The following is a 22,887-nucleotide window of genomic DNA, read 5'->3' on the forward strand; positions in this document are numbered from 1 at the left end:
TGTTGGGCTCTAAAAAGCCCGCAGTCCTGTTTGTCCTTTGCTCCCGCGCCACGGCAACTCTTTCCTTTTACATTTGTTTTTGTCCTCGTGTGCTTTACCGTTAAAAAGAGGCGGGGGAGACGCCTCGCTTCCTCTCGGTTTCCTGCGCGCCGGCCCTCGGGAGCCGTTTTTACCTCCCGCTCCATCGAGGGGAGCAACGTTGGATGAGAGTAATGCCGCGTGTACCGCGGGAAGGGCTCGTTGAGGCCCCATTACTCTCAGCCACGTTGAGTGTGTGTGTGTGTGTTCTTGGATTTGAGGACCAGCTCGTCTGTGTAAGTGATGCATGTTCTGTTTGTGTAGGTGAGGTGTGTGGGATCATCCTCAGGCTGCCTACATTAATCAGTTAGAAGTAGATTTAGGCAGCCCTGCCCTCCCAGGCCGATCCCCCCCGTCGACGCCCCGTGGATCAGCTGCCACTCAGCCCTCCGGGCGCCCTGTTGCCATGACGCTGGGAGAGGTGCCACAGAGCCGAGGAGAGCAGGCCTGTGCGCTCGAGCCCTTAAACTCCTGCGATTAAGGGCCTGGTGACGCGTCGGGAAGAGGCCATATTGGTCACACTTGCTTCCAAGTCCGACTTTAATCTCCCAGAACTGACTTTGATGTCTTCTGCTTGCCTTCGTACTTCTGTTGTGACCCGAATAACTGCGCAAAAATTTCTCAAACTTCGGGCCGAACGTTCTCCGCAAAGTGTTGCGAGGGGATTTCGTGCGGTCGCCGCGCCGGTCCCGCCGTCTGGGTGCGCACGTTATTTGTGGATGTTTGTGAAGGAGCAGTGCCTGCGGGACCCCGTGCCGTGGCCCCTGCGACATCCTTCATCTCCAGGGACACGCACACGGTGGCGCAGCGGACGCATTCCTGTGCCGTTGTTTTTCATCCCTCCGCCAGACCCCTGCTTCTGTCAGCTCGGAGGATCAGATGGGAGTGGGTTGTTGATTCATATTTATTATTATCTTGTGTTATTGTTTGTTTACGTTTTAAACTAATTGGGTTTCTCTGGATTGTGCTTAAAGGAAGGTAGCGGAGTACGTGGGAAATGAGCTTTCATCAGAAAGGGCCACATGCGAACCAAATGAGAGCTGCCAAAGCTTCCCAGCAGGCCGCCGGCGTCCTCTCGCACGCTCTCATCGGGGAAACGCGCTGCCTTTTTAATTACAAAATATCATATCTGCCCCTCTGCTCGTAGGTTCTGCTCCTCCAACTGCATCAGAAAGCACGCTTACCCTTTATGATACAACATTTTGTGTCCATCTTTAGGGTTAAAAATCAGGTATTTACCCTGTATGATACAGCACGGTGTGTCTGTCTGTAATGGATAAAATAAATCCCAGCAGTTCCTCAGTTCTCGGAATATTCTAGAAGGTAGGTAACATGAAACATTCCTTCTCATTGGTTCTGAGATTACGGGGCTGAAGACGACAGCGGCTTTCAGAGCAACACCACACTCTTTGTGGGTCTTTACAATCAGAGTCGTGTAAAAAGAATAGAGAAAGAAAAGGGAACTCTCCTGTAATTTTTAGTGTGAAATAAGTGTGATAATTAATTTCAGGCAAACTTAAATCATATTAACACTAAACTTTCTTTTTTGTCTTGCAGTTGTGACTCCGAGAACCGTTACCTTGGCAACCCTCTGCGGGGAACGTGCTACTGTAAGTACCCAGCTCTTTCTCTCATGCGGCTTTTCTGACGCTCTCAACTCAGATTTCACACCATCGATCCCAACCCTCGTACAGCTCGAACCCCTGTATCCCCGCGCACCGTAGAGCTCAAACATTTGTATCCCTGCGACTTGTAGTGCTCGAACCTTTTTACCCCCTAATGCCGCGGCATCACTTCCACCGAGCGCCTCTGCATGACACCTCCGCAGCACCGCGGTCTTCCCTGGAGCCGTTCGCAGTGGGAGGGGCTGCACGCATCACAGAGTGTGACCTACATGGGCCCTGACAGCTCGGCCCCGCGTTTGATTTAGCGTGAGGCAACACAAACGGATGGGTTTATTTTAGGAGACAAGCAGCGCACCGCTTAATGACCTCTGCGTGCAGGAGGCGCCCAACAGGAGTGGACACACAGGCTACCTAGAACCCACACATACACACGGGGCTGCAGGTGGCGCAGTGGCTAAACCCGACGCCTTGAAATCTAGAGTCCCGGGTTCGAATCCCACTTCCTGCTCTAGTACCCTTGATCAAGGTACTTACCTTGAGTACATGCGGTAATAATTTCCCAGATGTATAAATGGGCAGGTATTCTGGTGCCATCGAGGAGACCTGGTACAGCGATCGCAAAAAGCGTGTGCTCGTGTACGGCGGCCGCTGTACCAGGTCTCGTCTGTGGCGCCGGAAGCTCAAGTGTGATGAGCTGTTTGTCATCAGCTGGTACTGGACTGAGAGGTAGACAGCGGTGGATTACGGGCGGGTTAGGGGTCAGTTCTCTCCTCATTTCTGCTCGTCGTTGGTCATCTGCTTGGGAACTGCTGCAGGATGGAGAACCTCCTCCACCTGTGGTCGCTCAGCCTTTCTGAACAACTCCCAGACAGTCAAGAAGGAGGGCGGTGGTCTCATGGCAACCCCTGAGGGAAAGCGCAGCGAGCTTGAAAAACACGCTCCTGCCCGCCTGCCTCATTTTGGGTGATGCGGGACACACAGACGACCTTATTGCCAGCAGGTGGTGTGGTGTCCAAAGCTCTCGAACCACATGGCTGTACGTGAGTTGAGGGGTGTCAGATGGCTGCTAGGCGGGGGCAAGAGCAGCAGCAGTGTCTTGCAGACCTCAGTTATGTAACTAACCCTGCTGTTGTACCCTAAAATGATGTGTGTGTCCTGCAGCCTGCAGAGTTTCAGTGGACGAGCAGCGCGGTTCCTTCATGATGCACACCTGCCTGCGGGGGGGTGGTGTCTAAGTCCCACGTGTGTCCCGCAGGGACACTCTCACCCAGACTGATCTGAAATAATCTGCCACGTGGGCTGCAGGTGCGACCGAGTGCAAACGGCTCTATGGCTGATGTCCCCCGTCGGGGGGTGTGGCGTTGAACTGCTTTGCTTCTCAGTCAGGATTTATTGAAGCTCTGCATGAAATCTGAACGTTTCCTTTCTGGATATCGTACATTGTTCACTCACGTTTATAGAGCAACACCCCTCTTTACAGACTGATGTGTAAAGGATGCACTCGGCTGAGGTGCTTTTGTGAAAGCGCCCCCTCCAGGACCGATTAAGAGTCAGCAGTGTTCTGTGCACCCTTCCACTCCAGAGGGCCTTGTATTAGAAACGCACAACTGTTGTTGCACATTTCGCTGATGAGGTGACGTGGGGTGGGCAGAGCTCTAATGTCCTGGGTTTCACTCTCTGTCAGATCTGGGTTCGAACGCCTCTCGGCAACGGTCGCTTCGGCTGAGCCCGAGTAGACAGGAACTCATCAGCGCCGTCGGTCCGAAAGCCATTGATTACTTGCCAGTCAATAGAAGCCGATAATGAAATAATTAATTGATGGGACAATCCAGCAGAGTAATTAATTTTTAATATGTTTCATTGCAGTGGTGCTGCCAGTTTGGTCAGAGTCCATCTGCGGTGGGTGATGGATGTGGGAGGGGGGAGTCTGGAGCTGCAGGTTTGACCCAAAGGGCTCTGTGTCAAAGGGCTGCTCCTCAGGTCTGGAGTTGCGGTCCAGCTTATAGAGGGTACGGATGGCTGTGTGCGTGTGTGTGTGCTTGCAGAACATGTTCCTGTGGGTCTGCAGCGTTACATCAATGTTCTACCAGTGTTTCCACAACATTTCTGCAACGTTCCCGCAGCCTCGTGTCTGTGGAAAGTAGCGCAGCCTTCAGATGCCCAGCTGGGGCATCAAAACACTCCTGCTCATGTTAAGGTGGAATTTTTTTCCCGTAGGCTTGAGCGATAAGCAAGGTGTGGTTGGCATTGTGTGTGTGTTGAGGGGGGAGTCGGGGGTCTTTGAGCCATTTGCCACCTGTCTCTCTCTTCTTCTGGCTGCGCTCTGCCCTCTCGGCGGTTGCGGTTTTTCCGAAAGAACGTTTCCGACGAGAAGTTCGTTAAGGCGTGAATGGAGAGGGTGGAGGCCCTCTGGTGGGGGTGCCGGAGGGCTGCTATTGGTGTGAAAACGCTGATAAGCGTGGAATGGAGGCGGGCGCCGTGGTGTGGGGGGGGAGGGGGCTCACCTTAATGGGCCCACGCTGCTCTGCAGCCATTGCAATTTGCTGAACTTTTAAGTGTAAGTGCTGCTAAAAGCAGGAAGTAGTTATTTTGCGAGTGTGTAGGCGCTGGACACATGGGGTCACGCCATCCATCAACCTCCTCCTGTCGCACCGCGGTGCACCGAGAGCCGCCTGCGGAGGGTGCTGGACTGCCGCGGCAGCAGGATCTCCATCCGGAAACTTTCCCGGCTCCTTTCAGACGAAGGCTCGACGGTCCAGTCGAGCGAGGACCCGCGTTCCCACCGGTCTCTCCTGGCACCAGGGGGTTGGCAGTGGGTCCAACACACCTCTATGAAACTTTGGCATCGAGGTGCGGTAGCAGGTCGACGGCAAAAGCAGTGCATCCCTCCGCTAAGACAGCTCTGAAAGTGAGAAGTTTGTCAGGAACACCTTTGCGCTGCCATCATTTGGTCTTGCCGGGGTCCCCCGCAGCCATCGGGACGCGCTAATGAGCAGGCTTTGTGATCTCCTGTGTCGCCGCCTAGATAATGAAACACTTTCTGCTTCAGAACGCCCCCCCCCAACCCCCCATCTACAGACTTGATGCTATGTGCTAATTACACGTATTAATGGTGAGGCCGAAGTGAGCCACGTGCCTCACCTCATGCTCCGGCCCGGTTGGTGCGTGTTAACGAAAGTGTGCGTCTTTGTGTCCCGCAGATAACCTGCTCATTGACTACCAGTTCACCTTCAGCCTCCTGCAGGAAGATGACCACCACTACACGGCCATCAACTTTATGGCCACGCCCGAGCAGGTATGTAGACGGCGTCCTTGGTCGCCACGGCAACAGCCCACGTGCTCACACGGTGTGTGAAAACCATGGAGCCTCTGACTTGGTGCACAAAAGGTGTTCTTTTTTGGAGCCGGGTATGTGGTTTAGAGTACCAGCATCCCGCTCTCCGGCTGCTTCCGAGGGAGTGAGACGAGCCCCTTCGCCTGCACTCCGCCGAGGTTAAATGGTCTGCACGGCACCGCGGCTGCGCTCGTGTCTCGTCTCAGTGCTTTCGGCAGCCTCGCTCGCCGCTCTTTCCCTCATTAGTGTCCGCCTGGCTCGGCCTTGTTTGCAGGACGTCTCAGCCGTCCATGGGACGACATGCCCACCGTAACGAGCTCTCCGCTCTCTCTCTGCAGACCAACAAGAACTTGGACATGTCCATCAACGCGTCAAACAACTTCAACCTCAACATCACCTGGTCTGTGGGCTCCACAGGTACAGTGCGCATCTGTGTGTGTGTGTCTGGACTCTGCAGAAGTGAAACACACTCTAGGGCCAATGCTTATCGCTCAGTGCTAACAGATTAACATGTTGAGCCACACCTCCGTCCCCTTAAAGACGCAGTTCCGGCAGAACGCCCCTTTGCTTCGACAAAGGGTCGGCTCCAGGTTCCATTGCCGGAGCGTTGTGAATCGCTGTGATTTCAATTAAGATAAACAGGCGGGCTCGGGTTTCAGCTCTTTGTTTCAAAGTTGCCCCTCTGAATGATGATGGGTGTGTATATGTTCGTGCGCGGGAATTGAAACGTGTCCCATCGTGCAGATGAATAGCCGTCCATTCTGACGCACAGCGTGTCTTTTCCAGCAATCTTGTATTTGCGTGTGACTTTCCGCAGTGTGTTAAAACAGAGCGCACAGTCCGTTTCCATCGCACCGGCAGCCCTGTTATTGTTATTATTCAAAACCTAATTTTCTATGCAAAATAGCAAGGTCATTTGCAGCCGAATGCTTCACCTTATTTGCGACTTCTTTAATGAAACTCATTAAACGGCTCTAATTAAACACTTGAATCAGAGCCGTCCGTGATTAATGGTAAAGGTTATGGCTCGGTGCGTCTCGCCATCTTTGATCGTGATCCAAAATGTCATTTGATGCTGGCGAACACGCTTGTGGTATAAATATGGAAATGGGCCTTTATTATGCGAGGGATTAAGCTGCATGGCTTACATCAGTTTGAATGACGCCCCCCCCCCCCCCACAAAGCGCACGCCCTATCGGCAGGCCGCAGACCCTCACCGTGCTCTTGTCCTCTTCAGCCGGGACCATCTCAGGGGAGGAGGTGGCCATCGTGTCCAAAACCAACATCAAAGACTACAGGGACAGCTTCTCCTCCGACAAGTTCAGCTTCCGCAGCAACCCCAACATCACCTTCTACGTCTACGTCAGCAACTTCTCCTGGCCAATCAAGATTCAGGTGAGGGTCATGGGGGCGTGTCTGTGGGCGTGTCCCCGGGTGCGCCCTGTGACGGGTAGCCCCAGGCGTGCTCCATCAGTCTGTTCGAGAAAGGGTTAACGAAACCGGGAACATACCGTTAGGAGAATACATTTAAAAGACGAACAATGATCCATGAGTTTGTAGTGTAACCATCAATTATTTTAATACATCCAGAGAACAGTTCTACAAAATATTCATGGTTTAACCTTATGGTCCATAAAATTGAACCAGTCTTACGCAGCCGTATATCAGGGTGACGGACAGACGGGCGGCGCCCATAAAAGAGCCGTTTGGAAGTGATGTGTGCCGAGTGGCGGCGCCTCGACAACGTTTGCGTTAAATTGGAAGTGCAGCACATTTGTTACGTGGAACACGCTGCCTCTGGCCGTTCTGTTGCGCCACATGTGGCGATGCATGTTCTGCAGTGTCACAGCCCTGCTCACTTTATTTATGGGGGTTCGTCACCTCCGGTGGGGTTCGTTGGGTCGATTACCTTGTGGCGAGCATCCTGCATCCACTGCCCTGTGTGTGGACACGTTCTGGTGCTTTATGCCTTCGTCCGTGAGGCCGACTAAAGACGGTTCCAGCCAGTGTCCCCTCTCCAGCTCCTCTCAGTCTCGTGTTACACGTATGATCCTGATGCCGCTGGCTTGTTTTGACTGGCAGCCGTCAACACACAGGGTCACTGTATAGCGCCGCCAGTGCATCACTTCTCCTGAGTGACAGTCCTCTTGCCTCTTTGAACCGGGTCGGTCTCACCTGGAGTGACCCTCTGCTGTGCCTAGACCCCTTCATCTTCAGTCTGTGACATGAGAAGAGCCACTCAAATCTGAGCACGTCGATCCAGTTTCCTCTTTCGGGGATCAACACTGAGTTTTCATGCCTGGTTGCCCACAGGTACGTGTTACACTGTCCAATCGGATCGCACCGGAAAGACAAAAATCGGTAAATGTCCAGGTCTGAAATCTCAAAGTGGGGCGATCGGGACCTCATATCAGAAGGGGAATAATTACAAAAAGCCTTCAACGTATTGGGCCGTTTTCCTTTCTTTTTGACCTCTGTGTGTGTGCGCGTGTGCGCGTGTGTGTGTGCGCTTTCCAGTGAGAAAGTGATGCTGAACGGTGCCGTGTGTATCGAACCCTGGTCTCTCTGTGTCCATGACAACGGGTCTCCCCCCAGGAAGTGGGGCTACGTGGGGCGTATGAGGCCTGAGGACGGTCATGCATGAGCTCACTCAATCTGGGGAATAATGAAGGCAGAACTCAGCTTTCGTGTGTGCGTGCAGGCAACAAGGGATTCAAGGCAGTGTTTGTAGCCTGATCCAGTGCAGTTAAAGAGCTGGACAGGTGACCATAGTCTGTATTCATCCAGATGTTCTACTTGTGAAGTATCCAGCTGTGCTGGAGCAGTGCAGCTCGGCTGTGTGTGCTTAGACCTGCATGTTCCGTGTGTGTGTGGAGCTCTCGGCATGGTAGGCACAAGTGTGAGCTGGAGACGAACTGTCTTCTCCCAGCGACGTGGCGCTGATCTCTGCTAGAGCAGGTCGCAACACTCACTTCCTTCATGAATATGCTAATTTAAGAGTTAATGAGGGACCGTTAAGGCCTTTTCCCACAATTCCCTGCTCTGCCCTGCCCCAAAGGTTTACAGGACGCTAAATTTAACCTTTTACCGCTTCTGCTTCCAGTTTTGCGTCCTCTCCATTTCTCAGCACACTAGAATGTGTAGAGGGTTGTGTGTGTGTGTGTGTGTGTGTGTGTGTGTACATGTACAGTATGGACATGGGAGAACGTTACATCCACACTCAGAGCAGCTGCAGAAACATCCCGTCTGTCTGTGAAGGGGCAGGAAGTGCAGAGACATCAGTGTTGGGCACCCATCTCACCTTCACACACCTGGCTCACCTACCCTCTTCTGCGGGGAAATGACAAACAAAGTAATAAAAGTGCTGGTACCCCATCTTGTGTGTGTGTGTGTGTGTGTGTGTGTGTGTGTTGCTCACACCATCAGTCAGGCCGCTTGATGTCCATGTGGGCTGTCACACACACACGACGGTCTTCACATAGTCCCTTGTGATGCCACGTCGCTCTCAGAAACAAAGTGGACAGAGGGGTCTTCACGTGGTCCCCGCCGGGCCGCCCTCACACGCTGCAGCGCCTAGAGCCGTTCTGCTGACTGAGCTCTGCCAACACACACTGCTGCTCCTCACGGTCATTTCCTGTGCGTCACTTCCACGGACGGCACCTCTTCCCGCGGTCCTTCTTCCTTTTACACAAGCGAGACGTTCTGTCCGGGGCCTGGTAGTGGCCGTAGTATCGAGGAGGGCTGTGACCTCGCTGACCTCCGTCATACTGCCCCCTGTGGTATGTGTTTGTCACACTGCCCTGGTCCAGCTGCTGCAAAGAGGTTCAGTAAATGACTGCATTGGGTTGGTCATCAGAGCGACTTAGATGTTCTGCCTCCACACACACAGCCCAGGGTGGGGGCCCAACAGCTCAAGTTGTGACTCTTCGCTCAATTCCTGGCCTACAGGTAATGGACTTGCAGATGGGCACAAAGACGCAGCGCTCTGGTTGTCACAGCAACACACACTCACTCAGCTCTGTGGTGCACCATGACCGTTCCACTGACCTGTGTCTGGATCTTCCTCACCACTTAGTGTGCTTTGCTCACTGTCGATCCCCCTTTTCCCTCTTTCTCAGATTGCCTTCTCTCAGCACAACGGCATCATGGACCTGGTCCAGTTCTTCGTCACCTTCTTCAGGTGAGTCTTGACCGCCTTTGACCGTCATCATCTGAGCCTTCAGCAGAATGAAAACTGAGTTTTTCCCACCTCAATCACTAAGATGTGCATAGATGAACCAGCTACCTTGTGGACGGGGCTTGCAGTTCACCTGTAGTTCAGTGATGCTGCTGTGGGCGTGGTTCAGTCTGTGGGCATGGCCTTTGCATTAGGGTTTAGGTTCAGGTGTAGGAGTCCAGGTGTGGGGCCTCCACTCAGCTCAGTGAGCGCTCATCGCTGGGGGCCGTGGGCTTCGGACCGTCTCACAAATTGAAGGTTGATATTCATCTTCCGAGCGATCTGCTGTTCGCAGTTCAATGGTTAGCCTGTTCTACAGCATCTGTGTGTGTGTCCATTCTCTCCACCCTGCATTGTCCTACTCTGGTAAGTTTGGCTGAAGCAAGGACACTCTGGCTCTGTGTATCCCACCTAGCTTTCCTAGGTCAGTGCCATTCATTCAGTGGTCCTAGTGGCGCGCGCGCACACACGCTCTCTCTCCAGGTGTGGCTGAAGACTGCCATTCGCCCCAGTCCATCTCTGGCCTTTGTGCTTTGCAGGGAAGGTATGAATATTCATCTTATTTTGAGAAATTAGCATTTGAAAAGCAGGCTGCTGTTGATTTGAATTTTGGCCTCGTGGCGTCGACCTGCGCGGCCGTGGCGCCAAGACCACCGCGAAGGTGCAGGACTATGTGAGCTCGCGCCACCTGTGCTTTCTCACAGTCCAGGGTTCGAGTGAAGTGTGCCCAGGAGACTTTTGACGGTCTGGGTGAGACAGGTCAGCTGTTTCCATGGTTACCGTGTGAACCCCCTGACGTTGTACTTATGTGGCTGTCCCTCACCTGTCGCCATGACGCCGGTTGCCGTGACAGGCTAATTTACAGTGTAAACAGTGGAGGGAGGGCACTGTCCAGCGAGTGGAGATGATCAGTCTGACCGCAGAGTGACATTCTCTTACACACAGCGGTAGGATAGAACCAGTACCAGTGTGAACTCGCAATGTGCTGACTTTCACAGTGGAATACCACACTTTGCAGTGTCTTGTTCTCCGTGCCGAGGACGATCGGACCAGGTCCTTTCTTGCAGGCGCGTTGCCCCGTTTGGCAGAACTGGACAGCACTGGCAACATCGGTCCATTGCGTATTCACCTGAAATCTTTCCTGTTGTTGTTTGTTTGCACTGTTAATCTCTTCCTTCCAAGGTGACTCAATGTGAGATTTTTGCACTATTTGTAAAATAAGGTGGTTATTGATTTGCCCATTCATACAGATCAATAGTTGGGAGAGTACTGTAGTAATAGCTGGATTCGAACCCAGGTCCTTTGATGAGGTCAGATCAGAGATCAAACCACTCCGCCACCCCCTGACCACTTAGAAAAGCTCACTGAACATAATTGGACCCGATTGCGGGTCGTGACCAGCTCATTCTCTGTCCTCGTCGCAGCGTCCTATGGCTTCAAAACGTGGACGTCTAGGACTACTCATTCGCCGTGAAATGACATAGGATGGAGGAAGGTGGGGCGGGAGTGCTTTGCTCAAGGCGCCGGCTCTCTTATCTGCTGCTGCATAACAGGGCGCCGCGGTACATCTTACCTGAGCCTCCCGGCCAAAGGCTCCATCTGCATCTCATCCACGACCCGTCCCGTGAAATCGGAGACATCAAAGAGAGCGCCGCCCAGGTGGCCGTAAACAAGCGCCGCGGCCTGCTCTCCCTGCCCGTTCCCATGATGCTTGGTGCACGCGGCTGCCTTCTCTCTGCAGTGATGCGTTGATCTGTTTAAAAAAAAAAAATAAAAATAATTTAAAAAAAAAAAAGAAAAAGGCAAGAGGCCCAATCAGGCTGAAATTACACAGCATTTAACACGAACGAGAGCGCGTTCAATTTACCCTCCGCAAATGGCTGGTTAACAGGCCGCCTGTAATTTCTGCAACTTAATGCATTTTGTTCACTTCCTGGAACCCATTTGCCGTGTTGGTGTTGAAAGCGACGGTGCGGCAGCAGCCTGGCTCCCCACAAAAAGAACTCAATTTTACCTGCTTCTCGTCATCTCAATTAGGTGTGTGTGTGTGTGTGTGTGTGTGTGTGTGTGTGTGTGTGTGTGTGTGTGTGTTCGTTCGTTCGTTCGCTCGCCTGGTCATCGAGTCACTTTGTCGAAAGGGCAGCGAGTTCACTCCATAACCCACACCTGGCTCAAATCTGGGTCTTAGCGGTGCAAGTGGCTGCAAGTCGGAGGCTCTGGTGGGTCTGATGCCTGCAAGTCCAGCAGGAGGCACTTCTGCTGGGTTGAACAGGATGAATTGTTTTTATTTCTATAAAGTAGCTATAAATACAGGAAGGAGAATGAGAACTACAGGTGAAAACTGCGCCAGAACTGCGGTAACGAGTCGTCTCGCTGCACGTTGCTCTCATTCGCTCGCTCGCCCAGTTCCCCTCTCTCACCATCTCCATATCTCACCAGGAGCAAACGCACACAGCGCACTCGCTGATGGAGGTGTCAGAATGTGCCGGAAGGCGGCGTGTTGGCAGCCGACAGGGGAGGAGACCTGGGTTACAGCACATTTCCGTTTGCCTTTGACACACGCGGACTGTTCGTCCAATGTCCTGGCTGAAGGCGTACCGCGGTAAACCCGGTGAACGCAACACTTGGCCCGATGGGGGTTAATTCTCCGCCAATGTCCAGCGTCCTTGCTTATTAATATTGGCCCGTGTAGACGTTCAGGCATGAGCGAAACGCATGCACGCGCTCACACACACACACACGCACACACACACATACACACTCTCACTCACTCTCTCTAGATGCGGCGGTTAAGCCGAGTACAAGAAGGAGCCTCATTAGCTCCCGCGCCTCGGTGAGCGGCTCTCTTTTGAAGAGACGGTCTGTGGCGGAGCTCCTCCAAATGAGTGCGCTGCTCGTTCGGTCCCGCGCCGCGTGTCCCACGCTCCGTCCCCACGCTAATTGGTGCCATCTCGGCTCCGTTTACTCCAATTACTCCGCTGTTTGATTAGCGTGCGTCTGCTCTTTGTTTGTCAGCTCGAGGCCGAGCGGCTCGCCGAGGACCGAGGACGCCAGACCTGCGGGGCGTGTGTGTGTGTGTGTGTGTGTGTGTGTGTGTGTGTGTGTGTACTTGTGTGTCTGACACCAAGCGAGACATGCGGAATCCGTAATGGGCAGAGCCATGCCGGACCTTTAATTTCCGAATTGCGGTTCCTCACACAGTGTTTTGTTTGTCTAAAAAAAAAAAGAAAAAAATCGCCGTGTTCACACACGAGTGCCGCGTACCTGTCATTTCCGACGGATTGCTCTTCCAGCTCTACTTCAGCACCCACACGCCACCCACACACCACCCTTGGGAAATCGCATCACTCATGTTTTACCCCCGGAAACGTCTACTGGCCGCTCAATAGTGGAGGAATATTTATTGTCCAGGAGGGGCGAAGGGGGCGGAGCCTTATGCCACTGCTGCACCAGTGACACCATGCAGCCCAGGTTCTTGACCTCCCGCCCCCATTTCACACGTCGGAGTGCTGTGTGTTTGAATGGCGGTGAGGTAACGTTCGCAGAAAGCAACAGACGATCGCTGATTGATAGACTCATTGATTAGGGGATGATTCCTGTCCATCCTGCTGACTTCCTCCCCACAGCAGCTTTCAATCTACATCGTATAATGTACTGAGGGTCACTGATGGACTGCCTGTCTACTCCTGTACCTCCTTCATCTGAATGTGTTTTCTGATTGGCTGATCCGTGTCCCGCTTCTCTGTACAGGTATTTCCTGTCTGACATGTTCACTGATCAATTGATCTTGGTCCCTCCCCCGCAGCTGCTTCCTGTCCCTCTTACTGGTGGCTGCTGTGGTGTGGAAGATCAAACAGACCTGCTGGGCCTCCAGGCGAAGAGAGGTACAACACCGTTCTCCTGTGTGTGTGTGTGTGTGTGTGTGTGTGTGTGTGTGTGTGTGTGTGTGTCTCTGGTTTACAGGCTTTACTCTGTGTGTTACTGCTGCATTTACTTTCCAAAGACCCCATACAGGTGTCGGCCAAATAAGCATCATCTAGTTGTCCAGTGCAGCGAGCGGCCACATGCGCAGCCATCCTGGAGCTGCTCACCTTAAACACCTGCCTGAAGGGGACAGGTGTCCCGAAGCGCCCGGCCACCCACAGAGATCAGAGGCCCGGGTTTGATGTGTTCTCAGAGTGTCCAGACAGTCACTTTCCTTGGCTCAATTTCGCACTCAAACTTCTCGCAGAGACGCGAATTAAACGAGCGGCACGTCGTCATGCTCTGTGGAATACGCGCCAGAAATGACGGGGGCCAGGCGCTGGTAGAAACCCCAGGTGTGCTCTAATGTCCATACCTGCCACAAATGTGGCGTGTTATCAGCAGAGCCCAGGTGAGCTCCCCATCACGCTCTCAGATGCTGCCGCTGGCTCGCGGCGGCCCAGGTGCGCCCTCACATCTTCAGAGACCCCTGCCCTCATCTGCATGCAGGCAGCGCCGCGGAACAGCGGGCGCTTGGGGAGACGCCAGAACTCCACATGGGCGCACCTGTTCTCCAGGTGGTCCGACTGGTGGGGATGTGTACTGTACACGGCTTCTACCGTTAGCAACTTTGTTTGCGGTCAGTTGAATGTATTTTCATTTCCTCAACTTCTCCTTCGCATACAATTCCTCAGCAGTGAGGGTTGTAGGTTCAAAACCCACCTCCTGCTGTAGTATCCTTGAGCAAGGCACATCCTCTGAAATTGCTCCCGTAAAAACTACCCAGCTGCATAAATGGGTAAATCGGTGTAAGCTGCTTCACGCTGCAAGTCATTGTGGCAGAAAGTGCCAGATAAATGAGTAAAAGTAAAGCTTGGAGGAAGTCCTTATAAGGGCAACGGTAGCAGATGTGGACAAAGCTCGGTGGAAGTTGGGGGACGTTGTGCTGAACGCGGTCAACAGAGTCCACCTCTTAGAAACAGTTACACACCCTGTGCAGTCTGTGGTCGAAAGCTGTGAGAGTGCTGCCACAGGCAGTTTGTGTGTGTGTGTGTGTGGATCTTTTGTTCTCTTGGACCCTGTGCCACAGAAGGCTCTTTGTGAGGTCCATGTTGAGACTGGATCTGGCTCTGTTGGCACCATTTAGGATCTTTCAGTCCAAAGAAAGGCTTTTTCTCAAAGTCTAGGTCCACACGTTGCTTCTGCTGCTCCAGGAACCCGACACAACAGCAGCAACCCCATGAAACGCTTTGCATAATGTACTTCGATACACTGACCGCTGCGGTCTTTGTGACACTGTAGGGATCAGTGTGGTCTGAGCTCTGGAATCCTCCCAGCATTGTGTGTGCGTGTTGTTTGCACCTCTTTACTGTTTTTGTATGTTCATTTAGCTGTCGTTCATTAGCTCTGCCCACAAGAACCGATACTCGGTCCGGTCTCCACGGACACACACAGAGGACCCCCTCGAGTGTGACCACACTGACCCCAAGGTGAACGCAGCAAGTGCTGGATGCCACCATTGTGTGTGTCTCTTTGTGTGCCTTTTTGTGTGTGTGCACGGGAGATTGTGCACGCTGCTGGAACACTTTGTGTGTCAGCCCTTGCAGTCGAGCCCCTGTCTGAGAGTGTTTGCATCGCTTTGAAAAATGCCACCACTCACTCTTGTGCTCTCTGAGTGTGACTGTGTGTGTGTGTGTGTGTGTGTGTGTGTGTGTGTGTGTGAGAGAGAGACTGTGTGCTTCTCCCATGGGCTTCCTGTGAGTAGAAGTTTTTGTATTGATCCCGAGCAGCGGTCTGTGAATAGGCTTGGATAATGAATACTGCTTTTGCCATCCACCTAAAGCAATCAGTCATACTTTCCAAGCCGAGCGCAGGCCGCCGCTCCGTCTGCGATGTGGGACAGTCTCTTCTGTTGGCATAATCAGAGCAATCATATGGCAGAGACTTCCTTTCTCTCTCTCATCAAAAGAGTGCGAAACACACCCGTTATCTTGCATTTTTCTGTTGTTTGTTTTGTTTTGCATCTGAACCTGGTTGTCTTGTGATGTTTTCTGTCTGCTCCTCTTGCAGACTCGTAATGTGACGTTCGTTCACGTGCGCTGGGGTCGTCTGTACCTCTTGCAGATAAGTCAGAGGTCTGACGTTCGTTCTCACTTGTTGGTGGGAACCGTGACCTCTAACAGGCGAAGCGGAGATGCAATGTTGGTTCACGCTCGGCGTAGTCCATACCTCTTGCAGACGAGCGGGAGGTGTGATGTTCGTTTGCACACGGTGAGGTCTGTACCTCTTACGCTTGTTTGTGTAGTCTGTGCCACTAACAGACAAGTTGGGGGTTTGGCCTTCCTTTGCATTTGGTCAGCACCTCTGACACACTACTTGGAGGTGTGACATTCGCTTTCATTCGGTTTCATTTCCACCTCTTACAGACGAATGGGAGACAATGTTCGTTCACACTAGTTTGTGCAGTCTGAGCCTTTAATGGATGAGTTGGAGGTATGAGGTTTGTTTGCACTTGGTATGGCCAAGCACCTCTAACAGACTACTTAGAGATGTGATTTTTGTTTTCATTGGGAGTCATCTGCACCTCTTGCAGACGAATGGGAAGCAATGTTCGTTTGCGCATTTGTGTAGCCTTAGCTTTTAACGGATGAGTTGGAGGTATGACGTTTGTTTCCACTTGGTAAGATCAGCAGACAATTTGGAGGTGCGATGTTCGTTCACGAGGTGTAATCGGCACCTCTTACAGACGGGGGGGTTGATGTTTGTTCACGCTCATTGAGCGTTATGAGAACATGCTATGTTTCTCAGTGACCGTGTGTCTGGCTTGTGGCCTCCTACCCTTCCCAGGTGCCAGGGGGATCGTGGAAAGTGACTCAGAAGTCGGCCGTGGGATGGAGCGGAGTGAACGACAGACCTTGGCGGTTAACGGAGCGAGAGCAGCGTGGAAGTCGTTTAATCACCCGTGAGATTACATTGTTTAAGGGATGTCACAGGAGTTGCTCACTAGATGGGTTTGTATTGAAAGTTAGCAGGTGGGGGCGGCCTGGTTTTGTGTCACGCCTCCCCAGGGCTGTGGGGGGAGCAGCAGCACGATGCAGAATAAATCCTCATTTCCTTGTGTTCTGATCTGGGGAAATGGGCAGTAAAGCCAGAGAGGTGACCTCTTGTCAGGGGGACTGTGATGATGGGGGCGGAGCTACATCTCACAGGAAGGAGTCGATTGATGGGAAACCTCCAAAGGTAACAGCTTGGGGTCATTTTTAAAATAATCACATGGGATTATGGATTTATCCCGTGGCTTCCTTTTTAGGGTTTGCAGAACTCCGCTGGGCTACTCCACATGTCACCGTGGAAAACATTAATTTTTTTATTATTTTTATGACTACTACTACTGCTGTTACAGAGGTGGGTGGTTATGGGATCAGTCCTCTCTGGGCTGCTGCTGTGCGTGTAAATGTGTCTCGAACCTCATTATAGAATAACCAACAGTGCCAAAGTGACACTGCGCTCAGCACAGGAGGGGTTAAATCTGTCACGTTAATCATACTGTTCCAACTGTGGCTTTATGGGGAGTAGTTGTTATTTATGGACGTCTAATAAACCTTGGAAAAACTCAAGCGTTTTTAGTTTGATGCCTCTGTTTTTATAGTTAATGGAAACTGGATGTTTTTGGATTTGTACCTGAGCAGGTATCGCCGCCGCCTCTGCAGCTCGGCATTGTGGGATTCTGTTCCTTTGCTGTCTCGCGCACAACGGATGTCCAATTTGAGCGTTGAGTTAAACATGTCGGGCTGACGGACGTTTACCGGGAAATTGTGGGGACGGTACAACGTGAAGCCTGGCAGTCCTCGCTATCACGCCTCGCTCCAGGGTTTCATCGAACGCGACACACAGCTGATACACAGCGACACACAGTCAATACGCAGAAAGAAGACCGAGCGACCGAACACACCCCCCGCTAAAAGCTCCCATGACGTGGGGCTGCGCTGGTTGTCCTCGTCCACAGAGCCGCTCTTTACCCGCACAGCCAGCTGCAGAGAGGACGAAAGTACGCCGGTGGCCGGAGGCGATTTGCCGATTCCCTGCAGAGATAACTGTGTGTTCCGCAGCACGCAGCCAACGCCGAAACATCGTGTCACACTCTGACACGCTCAGTTCCAATGCACATTGATTTTCTTAATAAGGTAAGCCAGCTGCTGAAAGCCTCCTCGCCACATTTGTTTATCCTCTTTCTGAAGTTTGTTTTCTAGTAATTATCCACAGAGCATTACCTCGGAGCAATTTCACTGTCATTACCGCATCTCCCGCAAACAAGTCTCCAGCGGCTCGCAAGCGCCGCTCATCAATCACTGCCTGGAGATGTGCGTCCAGAGCCCGTCTCTGTTGGAGACCACAGAGCATCCATGGTGCTCCGTTGTGTCACCGGGGGGGGTCTCTGAATGTGAGATGCGACTCTTTGGGTTGAGTCTAGGGGTCTCTGCATCCATCCTGTGATTCTGTGGGTCCCGTCTAGGGGTCTCCTGTCTCTGTCCTGTGACTCTGTGGTCCAGTCTAGGGGTCTTTGTGTCCTCGTTGCTCATTGTTTATGTGCTGGAATGCTGGCGCCGCCATGCAGAGAGGAATAAAGGTGTTTGTCTCAGGGATGGAAAGAAATGCCGGCGGCGCCTGTTTTTTTGTTTGTTTTTTGTGGGCTTGTTTTTGTCCATTTTCTGAACGTCGCATAAAACGGAGTTGACTATTCTCACCCTGGAATAGCGTTAAATAAACAATGTAAACAGTACCTTTTGAACAGACAAACAGAACGGAGAGGGTGCCAGGGAGCAGCTTGCAGTCGGAGGAAGCTCACAGATGGCGGTGCCGTTATTGAACCCACGGCAGGTTGAGCAAGGGCATCTAATGACAAGCGCGCCATTGTGCTGGTGGTCGCTAGGCTCCCTCCCCCGCTCACCGCCCCGCCTACACGTAGCCTCAGCCAGCTGTCGGGTGCGGGTCACCCCCACGCACCCGGTGTCACCCGCTACACAGGTAAAACTCATGCGTCCCTGGCTCTGGGGGGATGGCTGCGGATGAGCGGAAAAGCAAGGATTACACTTATGTTCTGCGCTTCTGCAGCCTGTTTGCGGTGAGGACAAAGCTCCGCAGCCCATCTCCGAGGGGCAGAGCTTTGTGGTCCGTCTCATGTCGGGGTGGAGCTTTTTGGCCTGATGATGGTTCTTTGTGGTCCATCTGCGATCAGGGATTGAGGTTTGGTGCTCGTCATCGGCGAGGCCCTGTAATCCGTTTCAGTAAGGAAGGCCGGGTTCCAAGTTGTTCCTCTTTGCCACCCTGATCGGAAAGGGGATGAGCTATTTGTCTAGCGAGTGGAGTTGAGCAGCCGTAGTTCCGCGGTGCTGCGTAGAGACCTCCCAGTGGCCTGTGAGTTTCCTGTGAATTATTACCCCTTTCGCATCGTATTAAACATCGCCCTGTGAGAGCTCCAGGGCAGTGACACATTCGCTGTGTGGAGCGGGAAGGCTGATTGAGTGAGACCTGCAGGACGTGAGCAGTGCAGAAGCTCCGCCTTCCGCTGCAGGCCCTTCGGAGACAGTCCTGAAACTCAGAACCCACAAGGGTGTGTTGCTTTGCACCAGAGTTGAGCGCATATCCGTTCTGTCGTCTCACAGGTGACCTCTCGTTGGTTGTTTTCCAGCAGATTACCTCTTATTGGGTGAGTTTTCCAACAGGTGACCTCCCATTGGTCGAGTTTTCCAGCAGGTGAGCTCTCATTGGCGAGAATGTCGACTCACTGAGCTCTTATTGGTTGGGCTCTTTGCCAGATGGGTTTTTCCAGTGACTTAGATCGTTAACCACCAACGATTCCCACTGCTGGGAAGGAATAAAGCCAGAGAGTATGCAGAGATGGCCTTATAATAACGAAAAATATGGTAATAATGAAAAATTGTGAGTTTACAGGTGTAGTAAATCTGACTCAGTCCCACATTACAGGTACGCTCTGCAGCCGCATGGGCTCCGCACTCATTGCGCTGCTGGTAACAAGGCCTTCCAGGCAAGGAGAGAAACAGGGGCTTATTTGCATACTTATATAAATGTCCTAACATTTAGGAGTTGATATTTGTGCATTTTCTTCTTTCCATCGGCACACAATGAAAAGTGCGTTTGCACAAGCTGTAATTAAGAAATTCCTCCTTTCTCCCACAGGCTCAGTAGCGCTGTTAGGAAAATTCAATTTCGCGATGTGTTGAGCTGTGTGCGGTGCAGTATATTGCACGGTTACCTGTGTGCAGGACCATCTGCTGTAGCTGGGCAAGCGCATACTTTTGCAGAGATGTTCGCCTTTTCGCTTACCGCTGACATGGGTTCCCTGATGGACGTGGTAAATTCCTGGTTTTTGTTTATTTAGACCTCATGACCGTGTTTGTTTGATCGGCCGGATCTCTGCATCACTGGCTTGCTCTTGCGTCTCGTCATCCCGTCTCGTCTGGTTCTTTTGGGACGCCTCGCTCTTCTATGATTGGGTAGCACCTGCTGTTAGTGTGCTGTGATTGGGTGGTTCCGGTCCTCATTGTGCTGCGATTGGGTGGCTCCAGCCTCGTTGCACCATTTTTAGGTACTTTGTTTTTTGGTGTTCAGTGATTGGATGGGTGGGGGCGTGGCGCAGTGGGTTGGACCGGGTCCTGCCCTCCGGTGGATCTGGAGTTCGAGTCCCGCTTGGGGTGCCTTGCGATGGACTGGCGTCCCGTCCTGCGTGTGTCCCTCCCCCTCCAGCCCCACGCCCCGTGTTGCCGGGTTAGGCTCCGGCTCCCTGTGACCCCGTACTGGGCAAGCGGTTTCAGACGATGTTTGTTTGATTGGATGGTTTTTGATTCAGTGCACTGTGATTGGATGGTTCTTGCATCCAGTGTGCAATGATTGGGTGGTTCCAGTATTCAGTGCATTTTTTTATTGGGTGGCTCTTGACTTCAATATGCAATTATTGAGTGGTTCTTGATTTCGGTGTGCTACGATTTGGTGATTTCTACCCTCGCTGCATTATTATTGGGCGGTTCCTGCTCTTGGTGCGCTGTGATTGGATGGGTCTTGCCTCTATGTGCCATAATTGGGCAGCTCTTGGCTACACCGAGCAGCCCGCTCTTTGACCTTGTATCGCTACCAAGTTAGTTTTGAACCTTTCCCAATGCTACATTTGCAGAGCACTTAGGGGCTGTTGCACATTAATTAAATTTGAGATTATCTGAAGTCGAGAGACATTTACCTCTGGGTGGCTTCCACATGCCGGAGCTATCAATCACTAATCCATTGTGTAATTTGGCAAGCGGGAATCCGCAGCGTTGCTGTCAGAGCGCCTGGTGGAGGCAGCTAGGCAAAAAAAAAAAAAAAAAAAAAAGAAAAAATGAGAGGGACGCCGGTAATGGGGCACCAGTGATGGATCGTGGGTAACAAGGCATTACTAAAGCGCAAAGGCGAGTTGCGGAATAATGCCGAACAGGCAGAGGGACAAACAGGATGCGAGCGAGTTGGAGTAACCGAGCAGGAATAATAATCAAAACAAACCCAGAAACAATCCCTGGAGGAAGCGTAGGCGAAGGGGTACTCGAGCGCACTTGCGGCCCAATTAGATGTGTGGCTGTGTCCCGCTGGGTTGGCGCTGACGCGCTGCAGCGGCGCTCTCTGTTGTTGAGCGAGGAGATTAATTAGCCGAGCGGAGCGCTGATCTGGCTGGCCTTCCACGCAGCCGTGCTGGGAGGCTTCCCCGGGTTGAAGGGCACGTCCTCCCAATCCGGCGCCGCTTCATCACGGGAGCAGCGAGCCGCTCCTTCCTCGGCGGTCCAGGTCGGCGTGCGACTGTTAGGGGCGAGCCTCGCAAAGGCCGCGCAACAGGGGTTTCTCCCTCTCTCGGGTCCAGCCGACAGCATAGCGCTTTAGAGCTTTTGCCTTCGGATCCAAAGGTCGCGGGTTCGAATCTTACCTTCCGCCGTAGTACCCTTGAGCAAGGTACTTACCTTAAATTGCTTCAGTAAAATTACCCAGTTGTATAAATGGGTAAATAATTGTAGGCAGCTTAACAGTGTAAATCGCTTTGGAGAAAAGCATCAGCAAAATGAGTAAAAGTAAATGTCTCCTCCTCCTCCTCCTCCTCTGTGGCCTGGGGGGGATGAGAAGTCAACACGCCTCTATGCGTTCAAACAATAAGTGATTCTTCAGAGACAGTTTTTTTTTTATCCTCCAGCTGGTTTGTGTTCAGGTTGTAATTTTGCGCTACTGTGGCTCTGGTGCAAGTAGTTCCGTTCTATGGGAGGTGTCTCCTTCTGTAGTGGCCCTGTTTGTCAAGTGTAAGTACTTTTGCAGTGTGTGAGTAGCGAATGAGTGGTTCTGCAGTAGTGTGTGCAGCGTGTAGTTCCGACCGAGAGGCGCGTGATTTCCCAGTGCGTCTGGAGTAACATGGCGATGGCACTGCGGAGTCTCTTCTGCTGGCTGATGTCCAGTCAGAGCCGTCTCTGGGACGTGTGTCTTTTCCAACGTAAGTCGAGGTGTGTGTGTGTGTGTGTGTGTGTGTGTGTGTGTGTCTGTCCCCGTAATGTGATATTGACTATTGTCCATTGGCTTGTTTGCTGTGGAAGCATAGCTGACTGGCAGAAATTGATCACACTTTAATTGGGTATGCCAAACACTCCCAAGGCCAGGCTCTGCTATATATTCTTTTTTATTTTTCATTAACGGTACCCACAAGAATCATAACTGAGGAATGATGTCTAATGGATTTCATTATATGTCACCTTAACAGTATAACTTGAGTCCTGCCCACAGGAGCAGAATTCCTATAGCCAAACTTTCCTGCTTTTGCATTAATGCGATCAATAGTGCAGGTTGCGTTTTTCTCACATGGACCTTTCGGAGAGGCGATTGATGGGCTGGATGCGTCATGTGACGCACGTCTGTATCCCTGCAATGACGGCTACGCATTTCCCCGAGGAGACCTGGTGGCCAGCGTGCTTCACCGTCTGGCACGTCGGGACATCTCTCTGAGGAAGGCGGGCAGTGGTGATGGGCGGGAGGGTCGACACCTACCGAGTGGTTTACCCACGCTCCTCTGTGGTGATCCGCTCTTCCCATCAGTCCCCTGTGAATCTGCTGAGTTGGTACTGCAGTAGGTTGGGAAGTGGAGGATGGGGAGGGTTCACAAACTGACTCCAGGTTTCCTTCCTCAGGAGGACCTGTTATTTTCCCTTTGAACTCTAAAAATGGGCTTGTGTCTCAGTTTGAGCCGCACAGCTTTAACACACACACTCTTAAAGGGAACGAATAAAGACGGAAAGGCAACCCACGTCATCTCGAACCTGTCGTGATGTGCGGGTCCAGCAGAGAGGCTTGGAACGCCATGTAGATGAGGAGTGATGGCGGGGCAGCGACGCGCACATCCACCACTTGCAGTGACACTAATGCCGAAGGCCCTGATAATTACAGATGGTGCTTTTTAGCTGTCAACAAAGAGTGGGGAGGGGGGAGTCCATTACCACCTTGAGATAAAGGCAGCACGCACGCGCACACACACACACACACACACACACACACACACGTAGTCGCTCCATGAGGACTGATGCTGCCTGGCTGCGCAGCCCGTGATGGGAGCTAATTTGATGTGATGGAATTGATGAACTCTTAAATCGTCCCCT

General features: G+C 52.3%; 1 protein-coding gene across 3 annotated transcripts in view; it reads left to right on the forward strand.

Annotated features, from left to right (window-relative positions):
• atrnl1b (attractin-like 1b) overlaps positions 1-22,887 on the forward strand; it is an 86,264-nt gene that overhangs the window by 43,125 nt on the left and 20,252 nt on the right. For all 3 annotated transcript variants that reach the window (XM_029250680.1, XM_018762625.2, XM_018762626.2), the window contains 6 exons: positions 1,636-1,688; positions 4,904-4,998; positions 5,376-5,454; positions 6,275-6,432; positions 9,156-9,217; positions 13,059-13,137. In XM_029250680.1, coding sequence (XP_029106513.1) covers positions 1,636-1,688; positions 4,904-4,998; positions 5,376-5,454; positions 6,275-6,432; positions 9,156-9,217; positions 13,059-13,137 — 526 coding nt within the window. The remainder of the gene's footprint in view (positions 1-1,635; positions 1,689-4,903; positions 4,999-5,375; positions 5,455-6,274; positions 6,433-9,155; positions 9,218-13,058; positions 13,138-22,887) is intronic.

The sequence above is a fragment of the Scleropages formosus genome, chromosome 3 (assembly GCF_900964775.1).
Source record: "Scleropages formosus chromosome 3, fSclFor1.1, whole genome shotgun sequence".
NCBI lineage: Eukaryota > Metazoa > Chordata > Actinopteri > Osteoglossiformes > Osteoglossidae > Scleropages > Scleropages formosus.